At 40.0% G+C, this 14310-nt stretch overlaps 1 protein-coding gene across 1 annotated transcript in view; it reads right to left on the bottom strand.

Moving 5' to 3' along the window:
* Positions 1 to 14310, bottom strand: part of LOC145418266 (uncharacterized) — a 481506-nt gene that overhangs the window by 447112 nt on the left and 20084 nt on the right. Inside the window, exon 3 of the mRNA XM_080286710.1 lies at positions 13757 to 13873. Within this exon, the coding sequence (XP_080142836.1) occupies positions 13757 to 13873 (117 nt within the window). The remainder of the gene's footprint in view (positions 1 to 13756; positions 13874 to 14310) is intronic.

The raw sequence follows: 14310 nt of genomic DNA, 5'->3' as shown, positions 1-14310 counted from the left end.
GAAGCAATCAACACATATCGGAATAAACTGCGGTTGCATACCAAACGGACAAACATAGGTGCAACCAATACAGCTCTCACCATAACAAGGCATTTACATGACTTAGGAATCGATTTAGACTCCTTCTATAGGTAATAGGATTAAACAGGCCAAGATATCTGTATTCATCATCATCACTATCATCACCCTTAGCATAACTTACTAACAACAGTAACTTAGATCTCTAATACAATTGTTCTTTCGGTAGGCAAAGATGAGGTGAATAATTCCATGGATTATGTTCCTGTTGATATCAAGAGGATCACCTCACTTATATCCTCAACATGTAGTCCGACAAGGGTGCCTGATAGCCCCACCAGCCTCAACAGCAATAGTACAGGACATAATAAGTACCGATGTTAGTTTGGACGTACTGCGAGGAATATGCTACAGAAAATATCAGGACCACTTAGAACTCTGGAAGCAGTATTAAAACATCCTTCTTCACATGATCACCCCACACAGGAAGTATCTGAATTAATTACATTAACTGACTGGAAGCTAGAACAGGCTAAGCACATAATGATCACCATGATCCAGGACATTCCATCAGCTGGGAGTAACACACTTGAGACAAGAAACATCACAAATACACGTAACAGACGCGGTTTTTTCGACCTAGGTGAAGCAATTTTAGGCAACATTTTTGGACTAGTTACAGAAAATGATCTAGAGGAAATTAGTAACAAGTCTGACAAAACTGCACAAATTCTCTCATACCAACATAAGTTTGCTGATACTCAGAACACCTTAATGCTGACGATTGTAAGGAAGGCAGAAGCGTCAACTTTAGGAATTGTGGAGAAAGTAAATGCACTAGAAGGTAACAATATACTATTCCAATACCTCTCTGTGATTATAGAACATATGGACGTAATAATATTACAGTTAGACAATATTAGAGCTCAGTACCAGGCCTTCATGAAAGGAATTGCGAATGCTGGTAACGGAAGGATCACCATTAATTTACTACCCATTCACAACCTCCGGCAAATAATTAGTCATGGCATACAGAAGCATGTTTTGAAACCTTTGTTTGGGGAAATAAATCTGATGTTATATTATCCATATTTGGAAGCAACACTCATAACAACATCAATAGTGGTTCATGTACCATTCGTAACAGATGATTTTTTCACAGTCTATCAAATAAACCCTTTTCCTTCTAAGAAAGATGACTCATTAGTCACCATCAACATCAAAACAGGAGTCATCATGGTCTCCAAGAAACAGGGCACTGTCACTTTCACTAGTGTAACAACAATTGAACACAAATGTCGGACATCATTACATGCATTTCACCTTTGTCCTGCGTGCATCTTCACGTTTCAGCCAGCTGAGACAGTTCCTTGTGAAACGGCCATCATAAAAGATCATGACATACCTCATCATTGCAACTTCACATTTGCTCTAGATAAACCCATCCATCATCAATGCATCAGACATTCACAGTTCTTCTATTTCACTCAAAATACATCAGTTTTTATGACTTGCCCAGACACCTCCAGCCCATACATCAGCATCTGGTTTATACATCTCACCAGATTACTGTACGGTCCTGACACCTACACTATCCACCTTGCCCACTAAAAACCATTATACCATTCTCAACCACACACACAAATACTCCCAGCCACTGCCTAGGATGAACTCAAATGTAAGTGCACACGTTAACTTGACTTCACCCAGGTATGAAACCATGCAATTAATAAGTCAGACAATACAACACTGGGAAGAATACAGTAGGATTATGTTTAACCCATATTATGTATACAGCCCAGCTCCAGTCATCTTTGTAATTTTCTCTATCGTATTTACTGTATTAATTTTGGCCATGCACAGAATGCAAGCAAGGAATGCTAACCTGGAATCAGTGTTTAATAACTGTTCTGTACAAGTGAGACAAAACTGAGTAAATATTGTAAATATTGTATATATATTTTATATAAAATAACAAAATATGGGTTACACATAATATAGACTTTAATTATACTATCACATCTCATATATATACATATATATATATATATATATATATATATATATATATATATATATATATATATATATATATATATATATATATATATATATATATATATATACAGTATATACGTAGAGAGAGAGAGAGAGAGACAGCAAATCCTTCTCATATATATTGTTTTATTGACTACAGTAGACTTGCCACTGTATTATTTTAATATTACTGTTATAGATGTACAATTTTATAACTACATTATCCCAATTATGTAACTTTACAATATTATGTATTTCACTTGATCATATTACATGTTGATTGTAATAGTATGCATTAATATGATATGACAATATTTACCTTCGACAATACGACAGTTTCGCGTGACCGAGCAACATGTAGGCGTAATATAACACCATACTCTATTTAACTATATAGCTATAGGTAACAATATGTAAAACAGGTAGTTATGTCTGAGTTCTCCAGGAAGAGTTACAGAACACATCCCCTTACCTAGACGAACCAGGAATGTTAGTTCACATAATGTATATCCACAACCTTTGTTGTCACAGACCATCAAGAATCCTTAACCATACGATGTATCTCGAACTTCCTCGTAGTCCAGACGACCAAGAATTTCATGACGCATTCAAACACACGGAGTAACCAGCCCTAGCCAGTTAGTCCACGTGATAGGAAATTTACCAGACATACGCATCCTCTCCACGGTGTATATAATGTTGGAGAGATTCCCTTCAGATCAGAGAGAAGGGGGAGAGAAGGGCTAGAGAGAAGGTCCGACTTTAGGATCACGCTCCACTAAACTGTAAGTCACTTTTTATAACTGTGTGCAATAAACTTTGTAACCCAAGAGTGCTGTAACTCACCTCGTTGACACTAAGTCTCACTACTTTATTCTGGCTGAGCTTAACGATCCATAATTGATTGCACTATCTACCTACAAATACTTAAGACCACGCTATCGAGAGTAGCAGTTAACTCTTGCATGAGAGAGTTGGACAGAAAAAGGAAAAGAGTTTGTTGCTAGATGGGTGCTTCGCACCTGTTGTACAGTAGAGGTGAAGGGATGCAAGCAGACAGTTCAGAGGAGCAGTGATCATTGAAGTAGCGACAGAAATGAGATAAAGATGCAACAGTGCGGCAAAGTGACAGTGGTTGAAGGGAGCCAGTAAGAGGAGGAGAGTTAGTGAGATGAAGAGCTTTTGACGCCAAGCTATTGAAAAGAGCTGTATGTGGGGAGCCTCCCCACACATGAGAGTTGTACTCTACACAGGGGCGAATGAAACCCGTGTATAAAGTCAACAACTGTGCAGGGGTAAAGAAGGTATGGAGTTGGCTTAGTACACTCAATCTCTTGGAAGCAGATTTTACAAGAGATGGAAGGTATAAGCTATTCTGACAGGCAAAGGGAGATATATATGGTGATGTGAGTGTGCTGGGTAAGGCAAAATGAGTGGAATATTTCATGAATGGAATCAAGGTAAATGAAATTATTGCAATAAAAAAAAATTTCAGAAGAATCCTGATTTCACTTATATTTGTGTAAGCTTTATAGGCTACCTTGGAAGTAGTAGAAATAGACTGATTCTGGGACGACTTGATATATGAAGTAGGTAGTACGGGGAATAATAAGATTGTAGTTTTGAGAGGACAAAAACGGTCATGTGGGTGAAGCAGCTCAAGGATATGAAGGGGTAGATGGGGATGCACATATGATAAGAGGAATGTGGAAGAGGAAAGGATACTTGAATTTGGGGAGGCAAGGAACATACCTGTGTGCAACACGAATTCCAGGAAAAGAGTAAGTTGATTACATTCGAGTCTGGGGGAAGTACGGTAGTAGCGAGACTATTTCCTAGTCAGGAGGGCTGACAGGAGATTGGCGAAGGATTTTAAAGTTATAAGGAGGGAAGAGTGTATTCAGTAACACATGTTATTTATATGTGGCATGGTGCTCAAGGAGTAGCTGGTGAGAAAGAGGAACTATGCATCCAGGAAGAAAATATGGAATTTGAAGAAACAAGCAGTAAGGGATGCCTTCTATAGTGAGATTAATAGAGGGGTGGCTGAACAGGGAACTGTTGACAAAAGTGATAATGGACAATACAGAGCTCTCAAAAACAATCTCCTGAAAGCTACTGATTCAGTGTGTCGATGGGCAAGAGCCCCCCCCCCCCAAGACATAAGGTAACATGGTGGTGGGATGAGGGTGTAGAAGTTGCAGTTAAGGAGGAAAGAAGGCTTTTCCGGGAATGGAAAAGAGGTGATAACAAAAAGGCCTACTTGGCTGCCAGTCATAGGGCTAAACGAATAGATATACAGGGCAAAATCTGAGTCTCAGAGACTTTTATTGGATAACCTAAATAATAAGAATATGAATATTTAAGTATATGATATCTAAGGTGGAAATTAAAGAGGGAAAACAGGGATATCAGAGGTATGCAATCTGTGGAGAATGACGAAGGAAAGGTAATGGTGATCAGTGAGGATATTAAAGACGTCTAGAGAAAGCATTATAACCGGTGGCTGAATGAGGAATTTGAATGGAACATGGATGGTTTGGAGTCAACAGATCCAGTGTCTGGCCCTTGGCCATTGATTGAGGGTGCTACTGTGGACTGAGCAATGGGCAGGATGCCTCAAGAGATATAGGATTGGGGTTAGTTACTGACTTGATAACATCGATTATATATGAGTGTGTCGTCCCAGATGACTGGACAGCGTGATTGTAAATGTGTATAAGAGGACGGGTGATGCCGTGGAATGAGGAAATCATAGAGGCATAAAACTTTTGGACCAGATACTGGAGGTAATGGAGTCCTAGAAGGTATGATTAGGGAAAATATTGATTAGATGTACCGGTAGTTTGGTTTTATGCCAGGGAAAAGGGCTGCTGATGCTTTATCCATTGTTCCACAGCTTCAGGAAAAACGTATAGGAAAGAAAAGAGATTTGTAATTCATTTTTGCTGATTTAGAGAGGGCCTTTGACAAAGTCCCTAAGGAGGTGGTGAAGTGGGCAGTTGAAAAAGCTCGGGATTAAGGAGTGATTATGGCAATGTATGAGAGTGCTCGCACGCAGGTAAGATGGAATGGAGATTTGAGTGATGAGTTTTTTGTCAATGTTGGCGTGCATCAGGGGTCAGTTTTGAGCACCTTATTGTATATCATGGTGCTTGCAACCCTTTCACATGACGTCAGCAATGGACTCCCTTGAAAGAGGTTGTATGCTGATGATTTGGTGCTAACTGCAGAGAATGAAAGGGAGGCAGAGGAAAGATTTAGAAAGTGGAGAGGTGGTATGGAGCATTAGGGCTTAAGAGTATAATTATACAGAAAAAATAAAAGTGATCGTACCTGGGGATGGAGGTATTATTGTCAAATAAGTGGGAAAGAGGCCATGTGCAGTTTGCCACACAGTCGTGGGAAGTAATTCCATCTTGTGTAGAGCAACAGCCCAAAAGTCATTAGCATATAACTTTTACTTAAAATCAAAAACATCTTAATCACACTCTCTATTTAAAATTGCTAGAAATCAAGCAAGAGCTATAATAAATCTAGCTAATCTAACTTTCTTCAAAAGCAATCATCAAAACTACTTAACAACCCTAATGACAACAGAATATTTTGGTCAACTCTTAATTCTTTCAATAATAACTTTAACAAGTCATCATCCATTCCTCCACTAAAATCTTCAGATGGCAACAATACAAATGACCCACGTGCGAAAGCAGATATTTTTGCCAGTACATTTGCCAAAAATTCTACCACAGACGATGCCAGCCAGAACATCCCAGTACTAGAACTTGACTCTCCCGAAACTGTTCCACTTAAAATACAGACAAGATACGTAAAATCCATCCTAGACATTTTACCTACAAACAAAGCTCCAGCCCCATATGGAATTCCGCCAACTGTTTTGAATAAGTGTTCACCTGAACTTGCCTCTGTTCTAGCTAAATTACTCTGACTATGCATACGTATTTCTTCATTCCCAAATTCATGGAAAGAAGCCAATATTCACCCAATTCTGAAAAAAGAAAGTTCCTCTGACCCCTCTGAATACAGACCAATAAGTGTCACATCTTCTCTTGGTAAGGTATTTGAAACTTTAATTAATAAGCACACTGTTAAACATCTTGAATCCAACAACTTAATTAGTGATAGACAATATGGTTTTCGCCACGAAAGATCCACCATTGGCATACTTAATCTCCTAACTCATACCATCCATCAATCAACTGACCTACATGGAAAAACTCATGCAGTAGCCCGTGATATTTCTGAAGCTTTCGATAAAGTATGGCACCGTTCCCTGCCGTCCAAACTCCCTTGCTATGGACTAACGTCTTTTGTTCCTTTGATTTCCTCATATCTCAGTGACAGGAAAATAAGAGTAAAAGTAGATGATGTATATTCCAATTTCCACTCAACGCCGGCGTGCCGCAGGGATAAGTTCTGGCACCAACCCTGTTCCTGGTTCATATTAATGATCTCTTATCTGTCACCCACAATCCCATCCACTCATATGCAGATGACTCAACACTACATAGTTCATTCACACTCAGACACCCATTTACAAAGTCTAATATCTCTACCTCTCAACTCAGTACAGCCACCTCCATAAATCAAGACCTATCTACAATCAGTGAATGGGGACAAAACAACCTTGTCTCATTTAATGCTAGTAAAACTAAATATATACAATTTACTAATAGACAGATAATGCCAGATTCGTATATTATTTGCAGTACTACTAATAGTCCCATCTCCAAAAGTACTGAAATTCTTGGTGTCTCACTTACCAATGCCCTCAACTGGACCTCTCATGTTAGATCACTTGCTAAAACCGCCTCAAAGAAACTTGGACTGATGTACAGAGTCCGTAACTTCTTCACTGACAAGCAGTTAGCTGTAATTTATAAGAGTCATCTCTTAGCGTGAATATTGCTCACCCTTGTGGAATGGATGTGGAGAGGTTGCATTAAAACTAGACAAAATTGAGAACAAAGCTGTTAGAATTATTAACAACCCTGCCATTACAAATAAACTACCTCCCCTACAATTAAGAAGGAATGTTGCCTCCCTTGCGTTATTTTAGAGATATTGTTATGGCAAATGCTCAGACGAAGTTGCGTCCATGGTGCCACCTCTCCATGCCTTCCCTTTTGCTACACGGGCATCTGGTAGCGCCCATGACTGGAATGTCATTCATCCATATTACAGAACTTCTGCCTATCAGAATTCTTTCATTCCTCGTACTGCATCTCTTTGGAACTCACTTTCCCAGAGTTGTTTCCCTCCAAACTTCAACCTACTGCTGTTCAAGTCTAACTGTTAAAGATATTTTAGTAAAAGGACACCATTAATCTGGTGTATGGATTATTATTTTTTTATTCATTTGTTTTTCCTTCCTCTGTTCTGTTATTTAAAAAAAAAAAAGTATTTGCAATAAATGGGTGTATAAGAGATTCGTGCCATTAGAGGCAGACTGCGAAATAATGCTGATTTCGTTTGTTCGGTGAGTCGGGGAGAGCACGTGGATATTGTCAGATGTGAAATGACTGATCTTGCTGGTGAGTTTCTTAAGTGTGTGAAATGGTTTTGCTACATAGGAGACATGTTATATGCTGGAGGTGGGGCTGGCACTACACCTACGACTGGTGTGAGGAGTGACTGGAAGAAGTTCAGGGAGCTGTTGCCACTACTTGGCATCGAGAGGGCTCTCCCTCCATGCTAAAGGATTTTGCTTTCTGCATGTGTTAAGAGTCTAATGTTATATGGTAGTGAGACCTGGGCAGTAAAGGGAGAGGATATTCGTAGGCTCAGATGTACAAAAATGACAGTGACTAGGTTAATGTGTAGTACATTCTTGAATGGAATAGTTTTATTATTATTTCACTTATGGTACATACATTACTGATCATCTCCCCCCTAGTATATCAACCGATATGTGTGTGTGTGTGTGTGTGTGTGTGTGTGTGTGTGTGTGTGTGTGTGTGTAGACAGGTACATACTTACATTGCTTTCATGATAATTGTGCCAAATCCCTCTATAATCTGATTAAGGTATCCATCTCTAATTTGCAGCAGTGAGGTTAAAATTTCATCAACAGCCTTATCAAAATCATACTTGGAGTTGACGTGCCAGATTGAAATATCTTATGTAAGCAACAGAGACCAAGACAACTAGATTCAAGTTGAATCAAGCCATGTCGAGATAACATTAGCGAGAAGAACCATATAAAACATTTGCTCTATCTAAATGTTTTAAGTGAAATATAACAAGAGTTTACCCAAGACTATTATAACAGGTATGAGCAATGAAACTACGTGGTTTATTCTTTACTGTTGAATGTTTAACAAACCAACCTTCTCAATTCTCAGAAACAGTAAACTAGTGCCAGTCCTTCAGAAGAATCTCTTCCTTCAGGACAGGCGATTTTACCTTGTATTACAACATACTGGTGTAGTGATGGAAGGGTTGTTATACTCACTGACCAGCCATATGCATGTATAATAATGATATAAAGTTGCTCCTTACAGGAAATTAAATGTGTATTGTCAGAGCAACAGCCCAAAAGTCATCAGCATATAACTATTATTTGAAATAAAAAACATCTGAATCACTCTCTCAATTTAAAATTGCTAGAAACCATGCAAAAGCTGTAATAAATCTTGCTAAATCAAACGTTCTTCAAAACCAAGCATCAGAACTACTTAACAACCCTAATGACAATAGAATATTCTGGTCAACTCTCAATTCTTTTCATAATAACTTTAACAAGTCATCATCCATTCCCCCACTAAAATCTCCAGATGGCAACATTACAAATGACCCACGTGGGAAAGTAGATATCTTTGCCAGTACATTTGCCAGAAATTCTACCGTAGAGGAAGCCAGCCAGAATGTCCCAGCACTAGAACTTGACTCTCCCGACGTTGTTCCACTTAAAATACATACAAGGTACGTGAAATCCATCCTAGACAATTTACCTACCAACAAAGTCCCAGGCCCAGATGGAATTCCGCCAATTGTTTTGAAAAAGTGTTCCCCAGAACTTGCCTCTGTTCTAGCTAAATTATTCAGACTATGCATACGTACTTCTTCATTCCCTAATTCATGGAAAGAAGCCAATATCCACCCAATTCCAAAGAAAGGAAGTTCCTCTGACCCCTCTGATTACAGACCAATAGCTGTCACATCTTCTCTTGGTAAGGTTTTTGAAACTGTAATTAATAAGCACATAGTTAAACATCTTGAATCCAACAACTTAATTAGTGATAGACAATATGGTTTTCGCCAAGAAAGATCCACCATTGACATACTTAATCTCCTAACTCATACCATCCATCAATTAGTTGACCTACATGGTGAAACTCATGCAGTAGCCCTGGATATTTCTAAAGCTTTCGACAGAGTCTGGCACCGTCCCCTGTTGTCCAAACTTCCTTGCTATGGACTAAACTCTTTTGTTCCTTTGATTTCCTCATATCTCAGCAATAGAAAAATATGAGTAAAAGTAGATGATGTATATTCCACTTTCCACTCAGTTAACGCCGGCGTGCCACAGGAATCAGTTCTGGCACCAACTCTGTTCCTCGTTCATATTAATGATCTCTTATCTGTCATCCACAATCCCATCCATTCATATGCAGATGACTCAACACTTCATAGTTCATTCACACTCAGACATCCATTTACAAAGTCCGATATCTCTAACTCTCACCTCAGTACAGCCATCTCTTTAAATCAAGACTTATCCACGATCAGTGAATGGGGACAAAACAACCTTGTCTCATTTAATGCTAGTAAAACTAAATATATACAATTTACTATTAGGCACGTATTGCCAGAATCGTATATTACCTTCAGTGCTACAAATATCCCCATTTCCAAAAGTATTGAAATTCTCGGCGTCTCGCTTAACAATGACCTCAGCTGGACCTCTCATGTTAGATCACTTGCTAAAACTGCCTCAAAGAAACTTGGATTATTGTACAGAGTCTGTAACTACTTCACTGATGAGCAGTTAGCTATAATTTATAAGAGTCATGTGCACTCTCAGCTTGAATACTGCTCACCCTTGTGGAGCGGATGTGGAGAGGTTGCATTAAAACAAGTAGACAAGATTCAGAACAAAGCTGTTAGAATTATTAATAACCTTGTTATTACTAATAAACTACCTCCCCTACAAGTAAGAAGGAATGTTGCCTCCCTTGCGTTATATTACAGATATTTCTACATCAAATGCTCAGACGAAGTTGCGTCCATGGTGCCACCTCTCCATGCCTTCCCTAGTGCTATACGGGCAGCTGGCAGCGCTCATGACTGGAATGTCACTCAGCCATACTGCAGAACTTCTGCCTATCAGAATTCTTTCATTCCCCAAACCGTATCTCTCTGGAACTCGCTTCCCCAGAGTTGTTTCCCTCCAAACTTCAACCTACTGCTGTTCAAGTCTAACTGTTACAGATATTTTATGAACAGAGGACACCAGTAATCTGGTGCATCGATTTTTTTTTTTTTTATTCATTTGTTTTTCCTTCCTCTGTTCTGTTATTAAAAAAAAAAAAGTGAGAATCGTAGTCTCATTGACAAATCATCTTCGTTACATTACCTCAGTGATTTATCATGCATGTTTTAACCCAAACCTTTCAGTGAGGAGACACATTATTAGAAATTTGTCTGTCTTTGCCAAGGTATTTGATTTTGCTTTAAGAATATCCCATATAACGAGGGAACTAATAAAGCTATGAAACTCCTGCTCATAGAAAACTCTTTCCTAGGCAGCATAGCATCCCCAGCCAGTATGAGATGAAAAATGTGTCCTCTTCACTGACGCAGAGAGGGGCTGCTGGGCCCGAGAGAACAAGCTCTCCTTTCACTGATCCACCTGGTGAACAAGCCTTCATCTTTTCTATCCTAAATGACCTAGAGCAGCTTGTACAGCACCCTATCCGTATCCCTGACTGCCTTGGAGAGAGCAACAACATACTTGACCTCTTCCTTACAATTAATCCTTCTGCTTAAACTATTAATCTTTTCTCTCTGTTGGGCTCCTCCGATCATAACCTTGTTACTTTAACCTGTCCTATCTCTCCGGTACAGCCTGTGGACCCTCCAAAGAAACGTCGTCTGTGGCACTTTGGAGCTGTGGATTAGTACTTCTCTGATTTTCCGTGGAATGATTATTGCTTCTATGGCCAGAAGCTATCTTAGTGTGCCTTGCGCATTACAGAGGTTATTCTCTCGAGCATGGAGGCATACATTCCTTTCTCGTATCCTCTGAGTAATGCAAGAAAACCTTGGTTTAATCACGCTTGTTCTAATGCTGTCTGCAACAAGGAGAGGGCCTATAAAAGGTACCAGAGCCAACCCACCACTGAATCACATCTTTTTTATGTTTCTAACCAGAATCATGCTAAGTCTGTTCTTCACTTTGCAAAAAATAATTTCATCCGTTCTAAATGTTCTCAACTCTCCTACTCGAATTCTTCCCGCTCCTTCTGGCACCTTGCCAAGAACCTTTCTAACAACTTACCTCATCATCCTTCCCCCCTCTTTTCTACTCTGATGGCTCTGTAGCTATTTCATCTACTGATAAAGCAGATCTTTTTGCTCAGACTATCTCCTCCAATTCCACCTAACACGATTCCGGTGCTGTTCCTCCCTCACTTCCCCCCTCTGACTTCCTCAGGGCTGACACTAAAGTTTCTTCAGTTGATGTATTTTCGGCCATCACTGGCCTCAATACTAACAAGGCATATGGGCCTGATGGGGTCCCTCCTGTTGTCCTCAAGAACTGTGCTTTTGTGCTTACACCCTGCGTAGGTAAACTCTTTCGCCTTTGTCTTTCTACTTGTACCTTTCTTTCTTGCTTGAAGTTTGCTCTCATTCAGCCGGTCCCAAAGAAGAGTGACCGTTCCCAACCCTCTAACTATCGTCCAATTGCTTTAACATCCTGTGTTCCAAAAGTTTTTGAGTCAATTCTTAACAGAAGAATTTTAAAGCATCTTTCCTATTACAACCTTTCTGATCGTCAGTATGGGTTCCGTCAGGGACGCTCCACTGGCGATCTTCTCACCTACCTTTCAGATTCCTGGTCATCCTCCTTTCGGGACTTTGGCGAAAGCTTTGCCATTGCACTTGACATCTCAAAGGCTTTCGATCGAGTCTGGCATAAATCTTTAATTTCCAAACTGCCCTCTTACTGTTTCTATCCTTCTATCTGTTCCTTCATCTATAGCTTCCTTTCTGGTCGTTTTATAGCTGCTGTTGTAGACGGCCATCGTTCTTCTCCTAGATCTATTATAAGTGATGTTCCTCAGGGCTCTGTCCAATCTCCAACTCTCTTCCTTTTATTCATCAATGATCTTCTAAGCTGTACATCTAACCCTATCCACTCGTACACTGATGATTCCACCCTTCACCTTTCCATTCGGTTCCCACTACATCCATCTCAGCAGTTACTTCAACAAACAAGGCATGAGGCTATGGCACACCTAATGTCTGACTTGGCTCGTATCTCTGACTGGGGTAAAAATAATCTTCTTGTTGTTAATGCATCAAAGACTCAGTTTTTACACCTATCAACCTGACAAAATCTTCCACAGGAATACCCACTAATGGTTAATAATATCCAGCTCAATCCTGCATCATCCTTGAACATGCTTGGGGTTTCATTCACACGGTACTTATCTTGGAAAGATCATATTGCATCTCTTGTAAAATTTGCTTCCAAGAGATTAGGTGTGCTAAGCCGACTCCGTGCCTTCTTTATTCTTGCACAGTTGTTGATTTTATACAGGGGTTTTATTCGCCCCTGTTTAGAGTACAAATTTTATGTGTGGGGAGGCTCCCCACATACAGCTCTTCTCAATAGGGTGGAATCAAAGGCCATTCGTCTAATCAACTCTCCTCTTACTGGCTCCCTTCAACCTTTGTCTCTTCATTGCGCTGTTGCCTCTTTATCTCTTTTCTATCGCTACTTCAATGGTCACTGCTCCTCTGAACTGTCTGCTTGCATCCATCCACCTCTACGACGGGTGTGTAGCGCTCGTCTAGCAAACAAACTATCATCCCTTTGCTCTCCAACTCTCTCATGCAAGAGTTAATCGTTACTCTCAGTCCTTCATTTATGCAACGGGTCAACTCTGGAACTGTCTTCCTCTGTCTGTATTTCCTACTTCCTATGATCTCCCGTCTTTCAAACGCAGTGTGTCCAGGCATCTCGAAATGAATGGATCATGAATTTGGCTCTCTTTTGTATTGTTTTTGTTTCTTTCTTGGAAGGAACGTTAATGCGCGCTCAGCCTTGATTCCTTCTTCCTCGCATTAAAAAAAAAAAAAAGGCCATCTTCGGAGTTCACCTCTCTATGTATCCATGTGTCTAAACCCAGACGCTTCAGTTCTGAAAGGAGTGGACACGAACAAACCACCTCCATGTCAATCCGTCTCTCGACATCAGGGTGCCATCCTTTCGACTCACACCACCCTCATTCATATTCCTCTTCATCCCATCTTCCCACCTGATCTTCAGTATCCCTCTTCCCTTCTATCCTTTCACCTCCCTCATATACAATATCCTACTCAGTCTCTTATTTTTAATTCTCTCCACACGACCAAACTATCTCAGGGTACTTCTAGCAATTGCTCAGCAGTTCTCAATATGCGTTAACTACAGCTCAAAGTTTAAAAGGGTTAATACGGCCTCACTCACCACATCCCTCCTCATCCTCGCCATTAGGACATTCTATATTCTGGTTGCAGATGAACCGCTGCTCGATGCACCACGTAGCGTTGTCACCACACGCCAACCACCCCAGCTCACACCTCCCTGCAAACACACACACAATGACAGTTGGTGAAAATGGGTCAGGAAGAATCAGAGCGTGCTTGCATCAGTATCACACAGGTGTGAGGGAACAAGAGTGAGTGTTAAGGACAGGTATAATGAGAACATAAGCAACAATGAGTGACGGAAAGGGAGAGAATACGGGTGAGGGAGAATGTGAGACAAATGGTTGAAGAATATGGAAAAATGGGGAAGACTGGGACGCTGAGTAGGATAGTGATTATATATATCTATATCTATATCTATATCTATCTATCGATCGATCGATCTGTCTATATATATAGCATCTGTCTCTCTCTCTCTTTATATATATATATATATATATATATATGGAAAAATGGGGAAGACTGGGACGCTGAGTAGGATAGTGATTATATCTATCTATCTATATATAGCATCTGTCTCTCTCTCTCTCTCTC

The sequence above is a fragment of the Coenobita brevimanus genome, chromosome 113, assembly GCF_032717465.1.
Source record: "Coenobita brevimanus isolate Jiangsu-jjx chromosome 113, ASM3271746v2, whole genome shotgun sequence".
Classification (NCBI taxonomy): Eukaryota; Metazoa; Arthropoda; class Malacostraca; order Decapoda; family Coenobitidae; genus Coenobita; species Coenobita brevimanus.
This window is presented reverse-complemented; position numbering and strand designations above follow the sequence as displayed.